At 52.0% G+C, this 24729-nt stretch overlaps 2 protein-coding genes across 2 annotated transcripts in view; one reads left to right on the top strand and one right to left on the bottom strand.

The window, feature by feature from the left end:
- Window positions 1-557: 557 nt before the first annotated feature.
- On the bottom strand, window positions 558-17400 carry LOC311155709 (uncharacterized protein; the record flags this gene model as incomplete). The annotated part of the gene is made up of 11 exons (XM_084209077.1): window positions 558-2337; window positions 2716-2857; window positions 3145-3254; window positions 3566-3756; window positions 3896-4038; window positions 4147-4246; window positions 4464-4553; window positions 5456-5602; window positions 6752-6867; window positions 14337-14524; window positions 17360-17400. The coding sequence occupies 11 exons, from the start codon at window positions 17398-17400 to the stop codon at window positions 558-560; spliced, it is 3048 nt and encodes a 1015-aa protein (XP_084065203.1).
- A 1569-nt stretch (window positions 17401-18969) lies between these two features.
- Window positions 18970-24729, top strand: part of NDUFA10 (NADH:ubiquinone oxidoreductase subunit A10) — a 29762-nt gene continuing 24002 nt past the window's right edge. The window contains exons 1-4 of the mRNA XM_084209736.1: window positions 18970-19103; window positions 19894-20062; window positions 21129-21344; window positions 23781-23867. Coding sequence (XP_084065862.1) covers window positions 19002-19103; window positions 19894-20062; window positions 21129-21344; window positions 23781-23867 — 574 coding nt within the window. The 5' untranslated portion in view covers window positions 18970-19001. The remainder of the gene's footprint in view (window positions 19104-19893; window positions 20063-21128; window positions 21345-23780; window positions 23868-24729) is intronic.

Raw genomic sequence — 24729 nt, 5'->3', positions numbered from 1 at the left:
GCTGCTGAGCTTCTTGAAGTGCTTGGTAACATCTTTTCCAAAGGATTTGGATGGTCTCTGGAGGAGATGGAGAGCACAGGAGGAAAAGAGGCTCAGGCTGGCAGAGACGATACAGGGGACTAAACAGCAGCATGACAAGGGTGGTCCAACACAGGAGATAAGGAGACCACGCTGTTTTGTTGAGAAACAGCAGTTCAGTGCTACCTGACTGTGAGGCAGCACCTCCATCTCCAAGAGGCTGCCCCAAGCACATGGATGTGCCAGCAAGCATTATCTTTCCTTGGACCCCAGGAGCCCACAGGCCTCCCCAGTGGCACAGCTGCATCTCCCTGAAAGACTTCTTGTGGAAAAAAAGTCCAAACCACTCAATCTGCCTGACAGCACTGGAAGACAAAATCCGGAGATACTGGTTAGCACAGGGCACCACTGGCAGGTATGAGAAGAGCTCACAGCTGCTGGTGGCTTTCCAAGACAGGGTTCCTGGTTCACAGTGAGCTCCAAACCAGGCTGCCCACAAAGGATGGTGTGGCTGCACCCCTGGCAGACCCCTTGCTCCCTCAGGTCCTGCAGCCCTCACACCTCACCTTGAGCTGGATCTCACAGGCACAGAGGGGCTGCCCAGCTGAGAAGGGAACTGATGGGCAGCCAGGGCCCTGCCCAGAGCATGGGGGTGCTCCTGCACCCACCTTCACAGGGAAAGCTGCTGAGCACCTTGGAACTGAGCCCGGCGAGGAGCAGGGTGCTCCAGGGCGGCTCTCAGGGGGGCAAGACAAAGTGCCTGGCTGCTGGGGAAGGCATGTTTTAGCAGCATCCCTCAGGAAGGTGCTCTCATGCCTAAAAAGGCTGTTTCCATACTGGCACTCGGACAGCACAAAGCAGTCCATCTGCTGGGCACTGGGATCCGTGCTGGAGCCCAGCTGGAGCCCACTGTGGAGCACTGGCCCTGCCCCATGGCTCCTCTGAGGAGCTGCCCCAGCCTGCGGGAGCCACAGCTGTGAGAACCACTTGTCCTCTCGGAGCACTGCCTGCTCCCCCTCCCAGGAAAAGCTGGGCTCTGCATGGGCTACCAGGGGCTGTTTGGGGAAGCCACCATGCCCTGGCAGCTGCCTGGCTCCTAAGGGTCCAGGGAGAGCAACCTCCATGTCACAGAGCTTCCCATCCCCAGAGAACAGGGACTCATGCAAGCCCTGGCCAGGGCAAGGAAAAGACTGGGAGGGAGGTGGCAACCACAGCCCAGCCCCCGAGGGATTCTCAGGACTGTCACCTGGCAGAGTATGGGACTCCGTGTATGCTTCTGCAGCTTCCAGCTGTTTTGGAGCTATGGCCAGGGAAGCCTCCGATGGGTAACTGACTGGGTTTGCCTGGAGGGGGACATTGTGCCACAGAGTCCCCAACGTGCTTGAGTGCATTGGGGGTGAGCCCACCAGCTGGCACCCAGGCTGGCTCTGAGCAGCAGGAAGTGTGTTACCTACAGGAACAGAGAGGGTGGCTTCTGCCTGAAATGCCTGGTTTGCCAGCTGGAGTGCTGCAGAGGATTTGCTGCTGGAGATGGGGACACCCACCACAGTCCCTGCCACTGGCCTGGCTGGGTGAAACGGGACCTGCTGCTCTGGCTGGGGAAAGCTGCCCTCAGAGGGAGCAGAGCCCATGGAGCCCACAGCCCCCTGGCCTCCCCATGTCCCCGCTGCCCGGGGCTGTGCTGGGAATGCTGAACCAGCTGCCCAGCAGTGCTGGAAATGAGCCACAGCACTGTTTTCCTCATGGCAGTGTGGGAAGTCCAGGCTCTTTCCAGCACCCTCCCTGAGGAGCATCTGCTCCACACAGGATGTCACCTTGGTGCCCGGCCTCTGGCCAAGCCCCTGAGCTGGTGGCTCCTCCACTGCCCCCAGGCTGAGCAGAGCTTCCTCCCACTGCTGCACCTCTGTGCTGCCCACGTTTAGGCTCTGGCAGACGTTTCCATCCACCTCACTCTTCTCAAAGAGGGTTTCAATGACGACCAGGGGGGAGTCGCTCTCCTCCTTGGCACTGCTGACGTCCTCATTCCGCATCAGCCCATCAGGCTCAGGGATGAAACCTGGCAGGGAGAACTGAGGCACGTTATCCGCATGGGAATTGTATATGGATGCATCCTGCTTCATCATGGCTCCAAGGAGAGAGCTGGGGTCTACCAAGCGCTGCTCTGAGTTGGAGTCTGCTTGCACTTGCAACTCCTCCTTGGCTTGGAATGAGTCCAAGAACCCAGGAAGGTCATTCCCATACAAGACTGCTTCCCCCGTGGCAAAGCTGAAAGGCAGCTGCAGTTTTCTCTTCTGGAGATGTTCCTCCCCTTCTTCATTCCTTCAGTGTGGAGGCAAAAAGGGATGGAAACAGCATAAGCAGCTCCTCCAGGCCAGGCAAAACCACTCTTCTGACAGCAAGGGGGGAACTCACAGCCCTGCCCTGGCTTTTCTGGAGGAAAAGGGGGCTGGATTGGGCTGGCTACAAGAGGGCTCTGGGGAGCCCACAGGGAGGTCTGCATGGCTCAAGGAAGGGCTGCTGCTCCCAGGCAGGAGCATGTCCGCAACCACCTCCTCAGAGCCATTTCACTCACAGTACAGGAGGATAAATGCTGCGAAGTGCCAACCTCACCTACCCTTTCCTCCACCTTCACGGCCTCTGTGTTCCTCAGGCAGCCCCCCACGCCCAGAGCAGCTGAAGGGGGCCAGCAATACTCACGACAGGGCTCGCTGGCGGGCGATGATGCAGTCAGGCCTGTCCCCTTTGTACACCAGCCGTGCGTTGGCCTGCACCCACACCCAGCTGCCCCTCTTGGTCAGCAGCCGGAACACCGTCAGCCCGCTCTCCCCTGTCTTCATCACTGGGGCAGGGACACAAAAGAAGTGCCACAGACAAAGATCCTCCATGGAGGCAGACAAATGACACGTGCAAGATGCCACGAGGTTGAGTATCGCCTCGTGGCCTTGCTACAGGGGCAGGAGATGCAGTGTGCTGTCTCTCTGCCAGCTCCCTGAGCTCATCCAGGAGGAAGAGCCTTTGCCACAGCTACTCCAGCTCCAGGACAGACAGCACCAAGGAGCAATAGTACAGCCAGGCCAGAGCCTTGAGGGAGCCCACAAACACCCCCCAAGACCCCCCAGGACTCACTTCTCACATGGTGCTCTGCGCAGTGCATCATGTCGGCCGCATGCACAAACTGGTACCCGGACCCTCTCCTGCACAGCTCCACCTCCGTGTAACCCAGGACAACCTTTCCCCTGCAAACAGCACAGAAATGCAGTGACACCAGGGATTCATCCCCCACAGTTGCACCCCACTGGCCAGACCCCCACTTTGGGTGATGCAATGCTCCACCCCAGGCTGAGCTGCATCCCCTGTTCCACAAACCACCCAAACCACAGCAGACAAGAAGTGCTACTAACCTGCTCCCCGTGTTACTGGGGGCCTGCAGTAGAGGGACAAATACATCAGGCCATGGGAGCTGGGTCAGGTGTTCCTTGTCCCCACCAGGTCTAGTTTTCTGTCCAGCACCAGGATTTTGCCACAGGGAAAGTGAGACATGCCTTACCGGGAATCACAGGCCATGGGAGTGAAGTCCAGCTTGTGCTTTGTCTGGAAGATCAGCGTTTTGGTCCGGAGCTCCAGGATGGAGAGAGGCTGGAGGAGTGTGGCAATGGCAAAGAGAGCAACTGGGGACTTGTCTGCGGCTGACTTCTGCTGCCCAAGAAGGAACTTCAGGCGTCCATGGAAATTCAAGGCCTTACATGGATTAGAAAACGTGGGTGTGAAGCAAACAGGGTGGTGGGAACTGCCTGTGCTCACATCCCTATGGGACACAAGTGGCTTTGGGGGAACAGCCTGCAGGCACAGGAGGAGCAGAGGGGTGTCCCAGCATTACCAGGAATCCCGAGGAGTTATCCAGCAGGCAGCGGAAACGGCAGGTGAAGCTCCTCTCCACAAAGGATTGCTTCTCAGCATGGAGGTGCTGGGAGCTGGGCGCGGCACTGCGGCCGGCAAGCAGCGGCTGCTCAGGGGGAAAAGCTGGAAAAGCAAAGGCAAAAGGAAGTTTTCCAAGCTGTGCTGCACACCCTGAGCTCATGGATCAGAGCTGCTCGAGTGAACTGCTGCAGGGATCACCCTGGCACTCACTGTCAGCAGCATGCACCGGGGTCCCGTGCAGCTGGCGGCGGAAGGTGGCCCTGTCGTCCGCATGGATCAGCTCGTACACGCTCTGGTAGATGAGATCCGACTGGAATGACAAAACAGAATAGTATCTGTTCCTGGACAGCCTGGCAGACCTGTCAGGAAGAGGACATGGCACAAGGTTTCCCTTCCGGAGTACTAGAAGTGCAGGACTGAGTGTAAAGAACAGGCAAACTCCAGCTCCTTCCCCTGCCACAGGAGCTGCTGCCCTTTGGGAAGCTTTGCACTCCATCTGCTTCCAGCCAGGAAAACATGGTGCTCACCTGGTGGAAGCCCAGATAGTCCTGCACAGTAGGGGAGATGTAGAAGATGTAGCCGTCTCCAGTCACAGCGATGACAAATCCATTGAGTGCCTGAAAGCAAAAGTTCAGTCCAAACTTACTCTGCCCAGCTTCCATCCAGCTGCTGAACGATGAAATCCCCCAGCTGTTTCTTCAGCATCCACAGACAGGAGCCCCACAAAGAAGGACGGCACTTGGTAACCACGCCAAGATTCACTTCCATGGAGTTTCCTGTTCTCAGCAGGAGCAATGATCCAAGCTGGACTGACCACTTTCTCCAAACCCCCATGGAAACCCCTCTCACTGCAGGGCAGCTCCTGCATCAGGAGGGACCAGCTAAGGAGAGGTTTCATGGAGGATCTGGAGTCGTCCTTTCCAGCTGGGAATAGCTACACTCTCCTGGGGCTGTGCTTTGGACACGACCATCCTTGTGGCTCCCTTCCAGCTCTGCATGTTCTATGATTCTGGTGACCATTTCAGGCTGATTTCCCCCAAAAGCAAAGCACTGCACTAGATAGTAACTCATGCCCCCTGTTCTTGACTGCGATATATTTAATTTATTAGTGAATGGAAGGAAAGAAGTTGGGGAAAGAACACCCTAAATGGAAACCTAGCGTACAGATCCAGCTTGCTGAGGGACTAGTCCCTTCCCTTTGTGTGCTGCAGCTCCCTGAGGGATCCCAAGTCAGAGATTTCTGCAAATCACAGTATATGCTTAAAATGATCTTTGTGGGGAGGAAAAAAACCCACCAGACAGCTCAGCAGGGGGATTTCTGTCACAGTAACACCTCATAAGCTCTCCAGATGCCTTCGATCACCCCAGCCTGCCAATGCTCTGATGTTGATGGCTCAACAAATTGTCATCATATGGTCCAAGCCCTGGGGAGTGCTCAGGAGCAGCTCCATGCTGGGGCTGGGGCAGCCACGGGCTCCCTCCTGGTATCCAGCTGCTCCTCTGTGACCATCACACTCACACTCAGCTGGGATCGTGGGGGACCTCGTGTGGTCCAGGATTCACTGCCAAAAGTCACACTGAGCTCCCAGGAGTCACTGCCTCGCCAAAATCCTACATGGAGGCTCCTGCTGGGGGTCTGCTCACACTGCCTGCTGCCTGGAGGGCTCTGCAAGAGCAGGGCTGAAGTGACCAAAGCCAGGCTTAAAGAGAGCCAAGCATCCATCTGCTGGTGTTTGGAGAGGTGGGAGAAGAGGACTGAAGGCCCAGAAAGCCTACAGGAGAGCTGGAGAGGGTGGGCAGGCCCTGGCACAGGGTGCCCAGAGCAGCTGTGGCCGCCTCTGGATCCCTGGAAGTGCCCAAGGCCAGGCTGGATGGGGCTTGGAGCAACCTGGGCTAGTGGAAGGTGTTCGTGCCCATGGCAGCTCATGACAAGATGAGCTTTAAGGTCCCTTCCCACCCAAACCACCCTGGGATTCTGTGAGAGCCCAGGCACAGGAGATGCCAAGAACACGGAATGATTGAAGGTCTTGGCCAGACTTGCCCTGCAGCCCCAGTGAGCATGTGCCTCAGCTGACATGCCCAGATGCTTGTCCAGCAGTCAGCCTTTCCATGGGACCTTCCATGCCAGGCTCTTCCAGCTCACATTTATAGATGGCAGCCCCAACCAGCAGCATTGTGGGAGGCTGATTCACCAGCCTCTCGTGCTCCGAGCTTCGCTGTCAGCTGTTTCATGAGACACACATGGCCTTTCCACAAAGCACAGCTCTCATTTCCCACTGGTTTTGTCCACCACTGTTTTCCAACATCCAGCTGCTCTTCTTTTCTCCCCACAACCTAAAAAGCTGGGGTTTTCCCATCCCAGGCAGGCTGTGAACTCATCCCTACAGAGCTCACACAATGCCCCAGGTAGGGCAAGGAGTTCCTGGGGGATGCTTTGTCCCATAGCTCTCAACATTCTCCTCTTGCCCTTTGCTAAAGATCATGAACCAACCCAGCACCTTGGGAACTACTCAGGGATCAATCCTCACACCACCATATGATATCCCTGAACCTCCTGGCTGGGATGGAGCTTGTGTCCATGAGATGTAACATAATCAAAGGAGCAGAAAATTGCATGGGATGAGAGGAAATGTTGGGAGTGGGGATCTGGACCCATCCCAGCCAGGCAGTGTCACTGGTTTCTGTCCCCAGGAACTCAGTGCCTGCAGGAATCACAGTGAAGCAGCTCTGGGCAAGGCAGGGTCTCCTCCCACTCTACCAATGGGACCACAAGCTCCAGAGCAGCCTGGGCAGACCCCAAATGACCAAGCCATACCTGTAGCAGCAGCTCTCCCTCAGGAAACAGCTCCCTGTCACCCTGTGGCTCCGTCCATCTGTCCCCTCCTGGGGGTCTGGGCTGATCCACGCAGTTGCCAACGTTTGGAGCTGTAGCTGCAAGTGAGAAGGCAATAAATCAGTGTGGAAGAGGCAAGCCAGGAGCCTCCTGCTCCTCCTCCCCACCCCAGGGCTGCTCATGCAGCTACTGGGTGCCTGGGGACCCAGCGTGGAGGAAGGTGTGACCATCAGTGGGAACTGGCACAGAGCCCACTCACAGAGCCATGCCCAGCTTGCCTGAGGCTTCCTCCAAGAGATTCTTTCCTCTGCTTGATCTCATTTCTGGGAAACCTCACTCCTGCCAGGGTGTGAGGCAGAGATGCAAAGGACTGAGGGGGGCTGAGTGCTTCTGGGCTGCCCAGGCTGGAGAACAACACCCAACACAGCCAGGAGGCTTCTGGTTAGAGCCTGCCAGAGCTGGAGTTGGCTTCGAGCCACCCCACTAGGGTGCTCTGTCTGCTCTGCTGCCCTTCAGGGTTGGAGGATGACAGAAACAAACCTTCCCAAAGCACCTGAGATGCCATCAAAGCACCCATACTTGTTTCCTCCCTTCCACCTTTGGCTGCCTGGAAGCAGATCGAGAGTTGGTGCCCATGGCACTCCTCTGGACATGTGAGAGCTCTCAGCTCCCAGAAGTGCTGCCCTGAGCTCCCCAGGCTGATTCAGGAGCTGCCTCATGCTTCAGCACTGGATGCCTTCAAGGCAACACCCCTGGGTGCGGCCAGCATGAAAGCTCCTGCTGCCCTGCTTGTGGGACCTCGAGCATCACAGGATTCCCACAGAACCCATTGTTCAGGGAACAGGAATGAGGACAGAGGCTCCCAGGGACATCTCCAGCATGATCCTTTATCTGCTGATTATCACTGAAAAAACTCAATCCAAGCTCAGCTGCCAGCAAAAGGATGGTTTTCAAGGCATGTTTTTGTGCCAGCTCACACCAAAAAAAAAGAGAGAAAATCACAGAAAGGCTCAAAGCAGCTCCTGTGTAGGAACCACCCCACCTCTGCCACCACCAGCAGCTCATGCAGCTCCCTGAGATCTGACAGAGCTCACATACCCTGTGTAATTCACATCCCAGCAGAGAACACTGCCTGCCCCTGCTCAGCCCCGGGTGTCAGATGGTGCTGGATCCAAAGGGAAAAGACCCTCTGAATGCTGGATATGAGGAGGAACCTCAAACCATCCCAAGTCTGACCATACATTTCATTTTCTCCATGGCAGAAGCTCTCACTTCACCACTAAAATGCTTTAAAGGTTTGTTTGGTTTCTTCCCTGGTAACACCAAGCTCACAGCCAAAACAATTTGGAATCTCAAGACATTTTGCTCTGCAGCAAACCTGATGGATTGGCATGTTTGAATTCAAAACTAATTTGGAATCAAAGCATCCCTGGGATGTATTTACACCTGGAGTCTGAGTGCCAACAAGCAGCTACCTATGGAGGCTTTCATCATTCTGTAGGGTTAGGGTAACCAGCTGCAGGTCAAGCACAAGGTGAGAGAAATAGCAGTGGAGAGGGTGCTCTGGAGCAGAGTCAGCCTCCATCTCCATTGCTGGCAGAGCTGGGATACTTCCTGCTCCCTCTACCCTTCAGCACTCCTTGGAGATGCTCAGGCAGCACCTCCACCTTGTCCATCAGACACAGCTTTTGCTCTTTTCCATCCTGTGCTGTCAGACCTGCCTGCTCATGGGATGTGGACCTCTGGGAAGGGTTGGGAAGGATGAGATTCAATAGAATCTTTGCTGGGAGACACCAAGCAAAAAGCCTCCTCACATGATTGCTGTGTGATCCCCAAGGAAAACAATCCCATCTGGACCACATGGCTTCAATTTGCACTTCATGGAGCCTAATAGTTTCAAAATGAAACATCGACTCTCATTTAAAATTTGATTTCTTTTGAAGGGCTGACTCCTCTCTAAGGCATTAAAATGAGGCAGGCTGGCAGGGGATTTCAAAAAGAAACAAGTTCTTCCAAAATAAAGCTCCAAAAGGGCACAGAACTTTTTGAGAGCATTCACAGCCTGAGAGCATCTGGTCTCCAGCTCTCTCCCAGCATCCACCAGCAGCATCTGCAGGGAAAGCTGGGGAGAGCTGCTGTGGCTTTCAGAATCCAGCAGGAAATACCCATTTTGGGCTTTCCAGCAAAATTTCTTCACCTCTCCCACTGCTCTTAGCAAGGGGCTTTTAATCTCTAACCAAAGGTGCTCACTTCCTCTTCTCTCAAGCACAGAGCAGTCAATTTCTGCACAGCTGAGCTCAAAAATCCTCCAGAATCTGTCTCCCATGGGACACACCTGACCTGGGGAGAAGGTCTGGAGCATGGAGAGAGGGGAGGAAATTCAAAGAGATGTTGTCTGCCACCAAAGTAGCTGGTGCTCACATCCAGCCCAGTCCTCACCATCCACTGCCAGGGCCCATGTTGTTCCTGTGGCTCTCCTCCTCCAAACAGGTCTCTGAACTCATCCTCACTCAAGCTGCCAAGAACCATCAGGATTGGGAGCAATCCCAAGAGAAACCCAAGTACTTCCAGGTAGAGGACTCCAGGCCTATGCAAACACCAAGGGTACAGAGGCTATTCCCAGTCACTTTTTGACTTGGAAGGGAAACCCCAACATTTTCACCATATCCCAGCTCATTTACAACACAGGAAACCTCATGGGAGGGAGGGGTCACTCCTGAAACAGCCCCTTGCTTGAGACAAGATGGGTTGATGCCACCCTCTGGAATCCCACCCGGAGCCATGGATCCCCCAGCCTGCTGCAGCCAGGTCTCCAAGGGGCCAATGGCTAAGATGGACTGGAAACAGTGGCTGGCAGGAGGAAGAGACCCCCAGTGGCTGCCAGGCAGGACAAAGCAGGTGACAAGCTATATTAAAAGCTGGCTAATTCATCCCATTTAACACATTTAACATACTCCTTCTAATGGAGCAGTTCAGACTCTCACACAAAGCAACTGAGACCACAAAATATGGGATTAAAGGAAACAGCTCCAACGTGTATCCAATCTATAATATACCCACAACAACAAAAGTAACCGGGTAAAAGGACAATTCACTTTTGCTCTTTGTGCCCAGTTTTTCCAACCTCCTGCAGGGCATCTTGGACAATTAATGGGAATTAACACGTGGATGTGGTGCTTAGGGACATGGGTAAGTGGTGGGCTTTGCAGTGCTGGATTAATGGTTGGACTTGATGATTGTAGAGGTCTTTTCCAAGCTCAATGATTCCATAATTCTATGAAAAAGACCATGGCAAAAGCCATCTGCATTACCAGGTAAGTCCCAGGCATCTGCTGGGGCAGTGTGGTCATCACTTACATTTTCAAAGTGCTGGGACAGAGGCTGTGTATAATTTTTAAGACAGTAGGGGAAAATCCAGCTCTGTTCCGAACCCCAACACTAGCCAGAGCACTGCAGGTTTCCTGCTGCTGGTGTGATCCCCAAAGACTGCAAGGTTTCCACTCAGCCAGGGAAGATGCCAGACAGGATCAGAAGAGCTTCCAGCATCAATGAACCAGGATGTGCCCCATACATCCCCAAGAGCACCCTGTCTATGTGTTGGCTTTCTTGCCTGTGCAAGGAGGTTCCTAAGCCCTGCAATGGAGGAAAAACTTCCAGCAGGAGAAAAGAAAGAGAAAGGAGCAAAGTCATCTAATCTCTTCACTTTTTTGCCCATCACATTCCCAAAGAAAAACATGACAAGGCAGCCATGGGGGCTAAAACACATCCCTTGCCTCTGGCATAGATTTGGTGCTGAAAATAAAAGGTTATTGGTAACAACCCCAGTGCCAGATCTGCTCTCTCAGACTGGGTTACACTGGCGGGAGTTGACAAGCTTCATCCACAGCAAACACTTCTCTTTGAACAGGTTCTACAGGTGCCTGGCATCCAAAAACCAGGAGCTCCCAGCTCTTCAAGCAACACCAAGCCACGCACAACCATTTTTGTCTTGGATCCTATCCCAAACCCTGTCAAATTAGCTCTAACCTTTGCCTCAGCTGTTGAACAAAGGCACGGTGCCAAGCAGAGCAGGCTCATGCCATCCAAGTGAAACAGACAAATGCCAAACCCACAGATTATAAACTCTATGGAAAAGTCACACAGTGTTTTCTGAGGAGCACAGAAATGCCCTGGGGAGCACAGGCATCCCCAAGTCCATACCAGCCTCTCCAACCTGCTGCTGCAAACCTTCATCCCACACAGTCCTGCAGGATCTTGCCCAGGGACAGATTTGAGCTTGACTCCTATCACTGCCTTAGTTACTTCAGGCCCAGACCCCTGCAGCTCTGGCCCAACAGCCAGCTGTGGTAACAACAAACAAAGAGGAGATGAATAAAAAAGCTAATTTAGTGCTGATTGCAGTGAGGTTACCCAGGGAGACCTGCTGCCAGCTGCCCTGCAGCAGAGCACTGGGGAGGGAACTGGTGAGACCAGCACCAGAGGTGGGAAAGGACCTGGTGAGACCAGCACCAGAGGTGGGAAAGGACCTGGTGAGACCTCCTAAGCTCAGCCCCTGCTCCAGCCAGCTCAGCTGCATGGGGAGGTAGCCCACTGTTCACTGTTTGCTAGGAGCTGTTAGATATCCCAAGCTTTGCCAGACTCCAGAGTGTGGTCTCACACCAGGAGAGGGTTTTCCATGGATTCTGAAAGAGATTGGGTTAGGTAGGATGTTGGGAAAGAATTCTGCCCTGTGAGGGTGGTGAGGCTCTGGCACAGATTACCAGAGCAGCTGTGGGTTCTCCATCCCTGGAAGAGTTTCAGGCCAGGCTGGACAGGGCTTGGAGCGCCCTGGGATGGTGGGAGGTGTCCCTGCCCATGGTAGGAGGTGGAATGGGATGAACTTCCTTCCAACCCAAACCAGGGTGGGACTCTGTGATCCTCTCTTCTCCTAGGAAGAAGGCATGGCAGCACATTTCCTAATCACATCCTCTCCACCTCAGAGAGCATTTTAAGCCCCATTTTCTTGCTCACCCTTGGCAGAACCACGTCTGCAATCCCAACATCTGCTTCCTTTGCTACAGGAACCGTAGGAAACGAACCCCAGCACAGCTCTCCAGCTAGCTGGAGCTTTACCAAACCACTAAAATCCATCCAAGCTTTTATGAGATCTCACTCTTTGCTGCAAGTGGGGCTCCTGTCACACCACAGAGAGGCCAGAGCATCGTGGCAGTCAGCAACAGAGACACCAGCTTTTCTCCTTGGGCGCTTGCTCTCAAAGAGATGGGATCGGCAAAGTCACTCCAGATTTGTCTGGGAGGCTGTCAGACACAGGACCAAGTAGCAACCACTGCAAATTGGTTTGCAGACAGAGCTCAGCACAAATCTGGCAGTGAGGTTCAGCCATTGTTTACACGAGTGACAAAACCTTTAAAGTGCCTTTGAGGCAGGCAGTGATAGCACCAGAGCTGTCACCGCTACCCAGCACAGCTCCCAGGCTGGGCAAAGCTTGGGGAGACCAAGCCCTGAGCCCCCTGATTTTGTGCAGGGAAGGCTGAGATCCCAGCCAGCAGAGAGCTGTGCAACACCTGCAGTGTTTGCCCTGGGGCATAGAGGAGTTACAGTGTGCACACCCTGAATCAGCCCCTGAGGCTTGGAGGGAGCTCCCTCTCTGGGCCCAGGGCTTAGCATTTCCAGCACACTACTAATTATTCTGACTTCTCGTTAAAGCACAGACAGAGGAGAATATTTAAAAGCAAAGCAGATTCAAAGGATGATGCAGTGAGTCACTACCCTGCAATGGAAACCAGCATCCCATGCAGATGGCAAGTCCCTTTCCTGGTATCCCCTGTGGATGCAGGCACTGATACCAGCACCCAAACCCACCGTGGTTGTCCTCTGCTCTGTCCCACCCTAAACACTGCCCCAGGCTCCTACACCCCATTAAACGGGTCTGTTCCCAAGCCAGAGGCACACAGTACCCACACCTCGGAAATACCAGAGAAGGTGGAGAAGGCTGGAAGCCCCTTCTCAGATTTCTCCTGGTGTTAGCAGCCAGACAAGATGCAGACAACACCGGGAAGCTCCACTCCAGGGCTGAAGAAATGCAGCACAAGGGAAAAAGGAGCCTCAGGGCATCACCCTGAGCCTACTGTGCAATTGGTCTCTCAATTGCCTGGAGATAAGGCAATTACCACTCTATCAAAACATTCATTTCTCTCCTGCCTGGAGATAAGGCTGGCCTTGGGCTGTGGAGAGGATAGGGATGCCCTTCAGATGATGCCATGCTCTCCCTGCTGCAGAAGAGCCTGCACAAAGCACAGGACAGCAAACCTGAGGCAGAAAGCAGAGCACAAGGGGTGCCAGCACGTCCCTCCAAAATGCCCAACAGGACACACCAGCAGCTGGCTGGTGACCTGCAGCTGGCACGGCTCTTCACCAGGCATGCCTGAGACCTAGGCCAACCCTGATGTAGCTGGGATGATCTGAAGTCAAATAAGATGAACTTCAGGGCAGAGCAAGGGGAAGGAGCTGGAAATCACAGGCAAGTAGCCAGATGGGAATTGGCCTGGCAGAACGGGGCTCCAGAACCCCTGCAATGCCAAATGCTTTTCCAGAGCAGCTCTCATGCTGGGAAGCACACGCTGAGCACATCCACTGGGAACCAGCTCCTGCTTGGAGGCACAGGTCCCATCTGGAGAGTTTGGCACAGGAGTCTTCTCCTGGAGCCCAGCATCCCAGCTGGAGAGGGCCCTGGGAGAGCCCAGAGGAGTGGGCACGAGGGAAAAACCAAGGGAGATAAGTTTATCCAATCTGTGGTGGGGAGAAGACACAATAGGAGCCTCTAAATACAAAAAGCTGCTGCTGCCTTCCTGCCCCACATGCTCTGCCTTTCCCAGTGTCCAGCACTCATTCCATCAGGCCCAAGTCACTGCAGAGGCAACACGTCCCTATCCACATGTGCTGGTGACTCCTGGGAATGTGGGGACTGCCCCCAGCCAGGCTCTGCACCATATATAATGTTAAAATTTATTAAACATACTGTAACTGCAATAATAATAAAGGGTTGAAGAAGAATAGGGAGGAAGAATATGGAATAAATATAAGAATACCAAACATGGAATAAATAAGGAAATACAGAATATGAAATACAATAAAAGGGAACATGTAATATGTATTATATCATGAGCATTCAAGTATTTAGTGAATTTAATTTTAAACTGCCATTCCAGTTAGATGAGGGCATTGTTACAGTTCACCAAGGCACACTGCTTTACCCACCTCTCTCTTCTTCTCCACAGGGTGCTGGGAGTGCGACACAGGAGGAGTTTTGGACATAAAGGATGGCTGCTAATGAGATGGAGGAACTTTGCAGGAGGTCTCAGCTGCTGGGCAGGCCCCCAAGTGTCTCCCACCATCCGTGGTGACATTTTCCTGCCAGTATCAACATCCAAGGGCCTGCTCCCATAACTCACCATCACGCTTCCCTCAGGAAACACAACTTCCCATCCCAAAGCTTGGGGTGGAACACAAGCTGTGCAGTGGGGATTGATCCCAGAGGCTTTTCCCCCCTCCCAGCATGGACACTCACCCCTCAGGTAGCTCTTCACCTTCAGGTAGCCCACGGCCAGGCGGAGGATGGAGAGTTTATCCAGCCTGGAGCACACATCCTCGGGGAAGGGCAGCAGCCCCGTCAGCTTGTTCAGCTCCTGGTTCAGGCGCTCCCGGTGCCGCTTGGAGGGGTTGGACTTCACACCCTCGGGAGGGGGTGCTTTGGGGCTGCAAGAGGCAGAGGAGAGGTTCATCAAACTGGGATTGTCCAGCAGGCTCTTTTCAAACCCGGCACTGGCTTTGGTGCAGCCACAACAATGAAATGGTTAAGATTTTTCCACACACACCCTGTTGCTCTTAGGAATCACAGAGTGGTTTGGTTTGGAAGAGACCTTAAAGCCCATCTTGTTCCACCCCCTTCCACTATCCGAGGTTGCTCCAAGCCCTGTACAACCTGGCCTGGAACACTTCCAGGGACAGGGCAGCCATGGGGCAGAATGAGATGAGCTTTAAGGTTCCTTCCAACACAAACCATTCTGGGATTCTATGACTTAAACCAAGGGATATCACATAGGGTGATTTAGGGCACTGCACTGTGAAAAGAGCCTCTCTTAAAAAAAAAAAAAAGTTAATGTAAAAAGTTTTGTTTTGTTCCAATATTGTGGTTTCTGTCCCTTTCAGATGGGCATTTACAAATTAAACCAGCATTTGATGCCAAACTTAGGCCCCGGGGGCAACCCTCAGCCTGCAGAAGGAAGAGTGTCCAGGAGAGCAGCCTGAAGCCTACACGAGGTCCCATCTCTGTGAGCTGCAGTGATTTCACCCACCCCAGCCAAAACCCCAGCACAGCAGTAAGAGCTCAGTTAATAACTTTAACAAGTCCTGGATGTCACCCTCTGTCCTTCATTTCTTAATGCAAATCTGAATTTCATAGCTCAAAGACAAACCCTTCAGTCTTCCCTAGATCTGTGTCTCCCTCAGCTGCATCCCCTAACACACAGCTCGTTTGGTTTGATGTAATTTGTGTAACCACAAACTCCCTCTCTGCAGGCATCCTCGCTTCAGGAAGGAGCTTTGGATAACAGGATCTGCCAGTGTTTAGCAGCAATTTAAGCTCTCTCCTCTACCACCACTCTCCAATCTCATCTGGCAGGGCTGCTCGTATATGTGACACGAGAGGAAATGAGCATTAAATGAAATGCACTGAAGTGCCTGTTGAATTTGCAGCTCAGGGAGAGACTGAGGGGTCTTTTAAGGCTGAATGGAAAATTGCAGCATTTCCCCAGGAAAGCTCAAGCCTGCTGGGTTGTAAGAGCTGCATCAGGAGGGATATCCCCTCTCACAGGGAGGCTGGCACAACCCAGCTCCAAACTAGTCCACACAAGCTGGGTAAAACACACTGGCACCAGGGCTTTTACAAAGCTTAAACACTTTTGAAATCACAGTCACACACCAGGAAGGAGAAAAATTAAACTAGTTTTCCTTTGATAAAAAAAAAGGGTGAAGAAAATTTGTATGAGATTCTTCAGATACCCTTTAAAGTCTTCTGGCCACTCACCATCCAAATCCAGCTCCAGACAGACAGAAACAAGAGAAAATGAGGCTGGAGATGAGCACAGCAGTGGGTAAAACACTGAGTATAACAGAACCACTGGGATAGCCTGGCCAAACACTGAAAATCCTCTGGCTGAGGCACACAGGGTGACACAGCCAGCAGCAAGTCACCCCGAGGCCCAAGGAAGACACCCCAACACCTCTGTTCCTGCACGTCCCAGCTGCAGCACGCAGGCTGCTCCCAGCCTTGAGAGGGGGGATGCCAGTGAGAAAAATCCCTCGTGGAAACAGTGAATCTTGGCATTTGAAACCTGTTTAATTCCCCTTCCCTTTGGCCCAGTGGTTAGGAAGCACACTGTGCTGAGGGAAAGCTCAGCTCCCAAAGGCTGTGCTGCTGCTGGGGTTTGTTTTTCCTCAGCTGCTTTCTGAAGGCAAACCCAGTGGGAAGCGTGTCCCTTCTGCAAGCTGGCAAGTACCAAGGGAGATTATTCCTGACAGTGGAACTTGCCTGAGCTGATCTATTGTCTCCTCATTCTCATGAAGAGTTTTTTGAAGTAAGAAAGAAGGAGAAGCCCCTCAGCCCATCCTCCCTCTCCCCTCTGGCTGGCTGCACGTCCCACTGCCACCAGCCCTGCTCCGCCTGGCCGCTCCCAGCAGGATCCCGCTCCAAGCTCTGACCCAGCACAGAGAAAAAGAATCTCTTCCCATTCCCAAGGCTGACCTTGCAGAAGCAGGGAATGAGGGCCCTTCTGCTCCAAAGAGACACCTTCTTCTGCACCCTGAGCCACACAAATCCAGCCCAAACCCTCGGGCTGGTCTGAGATGAATAGAAGACAGGCTTGTGGCAAAACAACTATCCTTCATGTTTACACAACAAGACTCCCAGTTAAATACCCAAGAGAGCCTCAGGGTCACCTCACCACAGGTTTACAGTATCGATGCTCCCTCCTTCCTCCTGGGCTTGGACTCAGCTCATCCATGCCCTTCCCCCCAGCCTCCCAGAAACAGACACCCACCTTTAGCTTCTATACACCTGGAAAAGCTGAGGTTAAACAGGCTGGTGGGACTTGGGAGCTGGGGAAGGCACGAGGGAGGCAGGAAACACCGGGGACACCGAGGGGGATGTTATGCAACATCTACTGAGCAGCGTGGTAATTAATTACGGAATCGAGGTGTTTTTGTAATTACTAATTGCTGTACGTTTGATTTAGGCGGGCACCAAAACATAGCCCAGCCTGCAAATCACTGCTGAGCGGCTCAAACTCTGCGGCGGGCTTCCTCACCGGCATGCAGGACAAGCATCTTTGGGATTTTTGTTCTCCCACCACCGTGCCAGAGCCGACCCAGCGTTAGCTCCAATTAACCCTGATTAAAACCGAGTAACCCAAGCGTGCTGCTTCCTTTGGCTCCCCCAGCGCTCGCACCGGAGCGGCTCCAGGCACTTCCCAGAACCAGCCGGGCTCTCGCTGCCCGCCTTTCGGCCGTCCTGCCCGGTTCCCACGCACCTACCTCTTGGGCACCGGCTTCCTCCTCTTCCTGCCGGCGTACATCCCCGACAGCACCGGCAGCGCCCACCGCGGCGGCGGCATCGGCGGCACCGCGCCCGGGGCGGGGCTCCGGGGCACCGGCACCGGCCACGCCCCGGCCACGCCCTTGGGGACACCGAATCCTGGGAAGCACCGTGCCCATGGACAGCTGTCGCCAGGTGACACCCTGCTCCTGGGAACACTGAGCCCCGAGGGCTACCCTGACAAGGGGACACTAAGTCCTAGGAAACGCTGTGCCCGAGGGCCACCAGCCGCAGAGGAGAGCAAATCCTAGGAAACACCGTGTTCACAAGCCACCAAATCCCCAAGGGGCCACCAAATCCTGGGGAACACCGTGACTATAGACCACCATCCGATGTGCAGGTGACACTGAATCCCGGGAAGGTTATCCGTGGGCCACCATGCTCCGGGAATGTTGGATTGTGGGGATCACCGTGTCTGTGGGCCATTGTCCAAGGGGGATGCGGAATCCTGGCAAACACCAGGTCCGTGCATCGCCATTCCAGAGCCTGACACCCCTTCAGAAAAAGCCAGCCTGTTCCTTCTCACTTTTTGCCTTTCCCTGAGTTAGTGCTGCCCAAAGTTTTTGCTCTTCCGCCAAAACCAGCTCCAGCTGCTGTGCTGAGGCCCTGGCACAGGCTGGCCAGGGAAGCTGCCCCTGGATCCCTGGAAAGCCAGGTTGGACAGGGCTTGGAGCATCCAACTAGTCTGGCAGCAGCCAGAGCTGTTAGAGAAACCTCCACGCATCCTTTGTGGATTGTTTGGTTGGGTTTTTCAAGCTGTTTGCAAATTCCAGGGATAAATCCTTGAAATGCAACTTGATTGCTTCTTGCCAGGGGGCAAAGCAGAAGCCGCTAATGGTGTCAGAAATGTGCCAGGTCAGCAGAGCTGATGTCACTTTGATGGGAAATGTGCAAAACCTTTGGTTGCGACCTTCCCAGGCCCAGTAATTTAACAGTGATTTTAAATAAGGGTTCGGGTTACTGCACATGCTCCCGGCCTCAAAGCCTGGAGATGTTGCTCAAGCACCTGAAGCAGGGTGCAGAGGGAATTAGGACAACTGGATGTGCAGGTATTGGGAAGAGACCTATCCCAGGCCCCCTCCTGTGGGGACCTGCGGGCCGGCAGGTCCCTATTCCCGTCTGCTCCCTAACCCGGCTGTTCCCTATTCCCACCTGCTCCCTATTCCCACCTACTCCCTAACCCGGCTGTCCTTTACCCCGCCCGCTCCCAATGCAGGCTGTTCCCTATCCCACTGCGCCCTGACTCGGCTGGGCCCGCTCCCGCCTTCTGCCCGTTCCTATTCCGACCGCCATTCCCGAACCAGGCTGCTCCCATTCCCACCTGCTCACTGACCCGGCTGTCCCTGGTCCCGCCTGCTGCCTGAGCCCTGTTCCTTGGCCAGGCTGTTTTCTGTCCCCCCTAATCCCTAACCCGGGCCGTTCCCTGTCCCCGCTCCCGCCAGAGCCCACACGGGATGTGGGCGTGGCCTCCTGCAAGGGGCGTGGCAATGGGCGTGACCTAACGTCCGCTTCATCACCGCGGCGCGCCGCCTCTGCTGCTGACGTCATAGCCGCGCGCCGCCGCCCTCCGCCGGCAGCGCCATGTCCTTGTGGGTGTCCCGGCTGGGCCGGGCCGCGGCCGCCCGGGGCCGGCGGGGCAGCTCCGCGCCGGACAGCGCCGCGCTGGGCTCCGTCCTGCTGCGGGTGAGTGCAGGCGGCTGGGCAGGGCCGTGTCCGGAGCTCTGTGCTGCTGGGGGTGGGTGAGCCGGGACAGCCCGGGGCCGGAGATGCCTCGGGCTGGGACAGGCGGCGGGATGCGGGGCAGGCTGGGGCGAATGCCGGAGAGCGGAGTGCGGTGACCTTCGGTGGAGGCTGTGGGCAGTGGTGCTGCGAGGAAAGGAGTGTCAGATAGGAATGAACGCCGCGGTAAGGGAGGTCACTGCGCCGCTCGCAGTGAGGTTTGTACCGTGTTTATCGCGGGCTGCCGGAGGCTCTGAGCAGCGCTCAGTGTCCCTGCCTTCAGCCCCATAGCCCAGGTGGGTCCCTCTTGCCACCTCCCAGACGTCGTGGAATAGTTGAGGCTGGAAGAGACACCTGAGGTTACGGAGACCAAGATTTTGCCCACTAAGCCATATTGGAATGAAGCTGTAACTCTCTTGAGAATGAATTTACTGTAATTATGTGCCCCAAACCACACAAAAATACAGGTAAAACTCTGATGTAGGGGTCTCTCTTGGGAACTTGGCGTGTTGTGTGTCTGGCCTTCAGACTGAAAACTGTTCCATGTTTTCTGTCTTCTCAGCCTTTAAATTCATGAACAACTTACCAGCCTAACCACTGCTGCAGGTGCTAAGCTGAAATGACAATGCTAAGGTTACTGAGTAAAAATTCCTGGTATGGGATGCATAAAAGTGTGTCCCGTGTGTCTGAAGAAACAGTGTTTTTAGCTAAAGAATCCCTCCAAACCTGCTGATTTCCATGGGTTTTTCTCCAGGCAAGAATCCACACCAGCCCTGAGCAGAGCCTGCAGTATGGGTGGCTGTCCTACATGTTGGGTGAAAGGACCAGCAAGAAGTTCACAGCACACAGCAAAGTCTTCACCGTGGAGGGGAACCTGTCTTCTGGGAAGGGCAAGCTGGCCCAGCAGATAGCAGACAAACTGGGTATGTCTCACTCTGGCTGCTTCCCTGAGGGCTGACAGAGTTTCATCGTGGCTCTTGTGCAGAGGAAGCTCACCAGAGCAGCAGCTCCTGACTGGGGAATGCTGGAGGGAGTGGGGAGTGTCTGTGGGTGGTGGTGGTGAGGTGTGGGATGGGGATTTGTGTGAGTGAAGCTTCAGTTCTGATGGAGTCTGTGTGCTCACCGTACTCCTGGAGAGCTTGGGTGTTCCACATGGATGTGCTTGGAACAGCTCAGCTCTACCTGGGCAGGGGCAGAGCTCAGAGTTTGGGTTCCTTGCCCTCTGCTGTGGTGGGCAAGAGGGCCTGGGGCTGTCTGGGAGCTGGGCAAGGAGCAGGGGCTGGGGCTGTCTGGGAGCTGGGCAAGGAGCAGGGGTTGGGGCTGGGGCTGTCTGGGAGTGGGGCAAGTGTCGCTGGCTGGGGTCTCTGTACAAATCACCAACGGGAGGGGACTGCTGAGGAACGTGCCTTGAGCTGTTTATCCTCCAGCATCACTCCCATTACATGGTTATGACAATGGGAAGATGCCAGCAGCTCGCATCCCTGGAAGCCAACAAAGAACTTCATGTTACGACTTTCTTTAAAAGTTTTTGACCAATCACATAAAGCAAAAGCGTATTGACAGTAGTTCTAGCCAGCCACTATAAGCACACTTACCTTTGGTTAAACAATGCTTGCTTATTCTGAATACAATACCTGCTTGTAAGCATTAAAATACAATACACAGAGCTCCATTATCAAGCTTAGAACTTCCTAATATCTTGGTAGATAAACTTTTCTGTAGCTTAGGGAGTTATTCTAGCCAAGCGTTAATACACAGGCCATTGTTCTATTTGTCCTTGCTTTTCTACTTTTTACATAATTTTTCTGCTGACCTATCTCATGGCTACTGCTTAGCTCTAATCACAGTTCTGCTGTCTCTGAGGCCTGCCTTTTGCAGCTTTCCCAAAACCCTCTGATTTTATGGATTCAAGGAGCAGCTGTGTGTTCAGCAGCTGAAGAGGTGTTTGCAGACGAACACAGCTCATTCCTGCTGTGGCTTCCTTTTCAGGAATGAAGTACTTCCCTGAAGCAGACATCCACTACCAGGACAGGCTCTCAGGGGATGGGCAGCTGCTGCCTGAGAAGTTCAGTGGTTTCTGCAGCCTGGAGAAGTTCTACAAGGAGCCCAAGGCCCCCGACGGGCACTCGTACCGCCTGCAGTCCTGGCTCTTCGGCAGCCGCGTGCTGCAGTACGCCGACGCCCTGGAGCACCTGCTCAGCACAGGTTGGGGCTCGTGGAGGGGGTGGGCTGGGAGGGACTGTGGTGTTTGTGAGGTTTCCAGAACAAGGTGAGAGATGAGAATCTGACTCCATGTTCTCAGAAGACTGATTTATTATTATGTGATATGAGATGTGATATGAGATGTGATATGAGATGTGATATGAGATGTGATATGAGATGTGATATGAGATGTGATATGAGATGTGATATGAGATGTGATATGAGATGTGATATGAGATGTGATATGAGATGTGATATGAGATGTGATATGAGATGTGATATGAGATGTGATATGAGATGTGATATGAGATGTGATATGAGATGTGATATGAGATGTGATATGAGATGTGATATGAGATGTGATATGAGATGTGATATGAGATGTGATATGAGATGTGATATGAGATGTGATATGAGATGTGATATGAGATGTGATATGAGATGTGATATGAGATGTGATATGAGATGTGATATGAGATGTGATATGAGATGTGATATGAGATGTGATATGAGATGTGATATGAGATGTGATATGAGATGTGATATGAGATGTGATATGAGATGTGATATGAGATGTGATATGAGATGTGATATGAGATGTGATATGAGATGTGATATGAGATGTGATATGAGATGTGATATGAGATGTGATATGAGATGTGATATGAGATGTGATATGAGATGTGATATGAGATGTGATATGAGATGTGATATGAGATGTGATATGAGATGTGATATGAGATGTGATATGAGATGTGATATGAGATGTGATATGAGATGTGATATGAGATGTGATATGAGATGTGATATGAGATGTGATATGAGATGTGATATGAGATGTGATATGAGATGTGATATGAGATGTGATATGAGATGTGATATGAGATGTGATATGAGATGTGATATGAGATGTGATATGAGATGTGATATGAGATGTGATATGAGATGTGATATGAGATGTGATATGAGATGTGATATGAGATGTGATATGAGATGTGATATGAGATGTGATATGAGATGTGATATGAGATGTGATATGAGATGTGATATGAGATGTGATATGAGATGTGATATGAGATGTGATATGAGATGTGATATGAGATGTGATATGAGATGTGATATGAGATGTGATATGAGATGTGATATGAGATGTGATATGAGATGTGATATGAGATGTGATATGAGATGTGATATGAGATGTGATATGAGATGTGATATGAGATGTGATATGAGATGTGATATGAGATGTGATATGAGATGTGATATGAGATGTGATATGAGATGTGATATGAGATGTGATATGAGATGTGATATGAGATGTGATATGAGATGTGATATGAGATGTGATATGAGATGTGATATGAGATGTGATATGAGATGTGATATGAGATGTGATATGAGATGTGATATGAGATGTGATATGAGATGTGATATGAGATGTGATATGAGATGTGATATGAGATGTGATATGAGATGTGATATGAGATGTGATATGAGATGTGATATGAGATGTGATATGAGATGTGATATGAGATGTGATATGAGATGTGATATGAGATGTGATATGAGATGTGATATGAGATGTGATATGAGATGTGATATGAGATGTGATATGAGATGTGATATGAGATGTGATATGAGATGTGATATGAGATGTGATATGAGATGTGATATGAGATGTGATATGAGATGTGATATGAGATGTGATATGAGATGTGATATGAGATGTGATATGAGATGTGATATGAGATGTGATATGAGATGTGATATGAGATGTGATATGAGATGTGATATGAGATGTGATATGAGATGTGATATGAGATGTGATATGAGATGTGATATGAGATGTGATATGAGATGTGATATGAGATGTGATATGAGATGTGATATGAGATGTGATATGAGATGTGATATGAGATGTGATATGAGATGTGATATGAGATGTGATATGAGATGTGATATGAGATGTGATAGCTATGCTAAAACTATACTAAAGAAAGAGAAAGGATACATCAGAAGGCTCAGAAAGAATGGTAATGAAAGCTTGTGACTGACTCTTTAGTCTGACACAGCTGGAGGTGATTGGTCATTAATTAAAAACAATTCACATGTTTGCATAAACAATCTCCAGAGTAGCAAAACATGGAGAACTGAGGTTTCTCATCTTCCCTGGAGAAGAAATCCTGGCAAAGGGATAGGTGGTAGATCAGAGAAATTCCTGGTGTTTTGCAAATGTGGCGTTGAAAGTACACTGTGTGGAAGGCAAGCTGGTTAACAGCAGGGATGATATCCATGAAATTTCACAGGAGTTTGGAGTGGCTGTTTGCCCATGCACTTGTCTGAAACTGTGGAAATAGGTGCAATAGATTTTTCAAGAAATACAACAGTAGGACCTTGCAGCTCCTTCTGTTCCAACGTGCAGCCTGTTCTCCCTTGCAGGTCAAGGTGTGGTGCTGGAGCGCTCTCCCTACAGCGACTTCGTGTTCCTGGAGGCCATGCTAAAGCAGGGATATGTGCACAAGAGATGTGAGTTCCTGCCAGCAAAGCCAAGCTGGTTGGCCATAACCTCTGAGAAGTCTGGTAGTTACTTTGCTTTAAAAAAGAAGCAAAACATTCCTGCTTGGAAGGAGGGATTTCTTTAAGTGTTCAGTGTTCAAATGTTGCTGCGTGGAGCCAGTCTGGTCTCAGTGGCAGTGAGAGGACAGAAGAAAAAGGACACAAATTGAAATGCAAAATGTTTCATTTGTAAGGAAAAACCCTTTTGCTATGAAGGGAGTCAGACCCTGGAGCAAATCACCTTGCATCTTCCCCCTGGAGATACTTAGAGTGCTGTGGGTGGAGTTCTCAGCAGAGTGGTTGAACTGGATGATTTGGGGATGTTCCTCCCAACCTGAGTGATTTAGTTTGGGGTTATGGGCGCTGAACTCCTGAGCTGTTGTTGCCTGTTCTTGGTAAATCTGTTCTTTTGACTGCTCCTGAGGTAGACATAACTGTTTTCTTGACTGCCTACTGTTTTTGCTGTTGGCTTTAAGAGGTGTGTATTTGTTTTTTGCCACCTGCTGTAAGTTACTGGATGGCTTTGAGAGGTGATGATAATGACCTGTGTCTGCATTGCTGAGGCAGCAATGCCCAGCAACCCACAATTTCATACAAAATCCCAGTTTGGATTGTACTGGAATTCTTAGGGAACAAACGTCTTGATTAGAGCTACTGCTGCTTATTGTCTCTAAATGGTGGAGGAAAAGCTGAGATTCCTGGAAATCTGAGTCAGGAATAAAGTCCCTCTTTGATACAGCTGGGTTTAGATTCTTAGATCTCAGTGCATGGAACTTCTTTGGAGATAGTTTTTCTGTAAACTTCCTGAATTCTGTTTGAGGAAAGGCATACC

The sequence above is a fragment of the Fringilla coelebs genome, assembly GCF_963513975.1.
Source record: "Fringilla coelebs genome assembly, chromosome: 7".
Classification (NCBI taxonomy): Eukaryota; Metazoa; Chordata; class Aves; order Passeriformes; family Fringillidae; genus Fringilla; species Fringilla coelebs.
The sequence above is the reverse complement of the archived record's forward strand: the minus strand, read 5'-3'. Positions and strand labels throughout refer to the sequence as shown.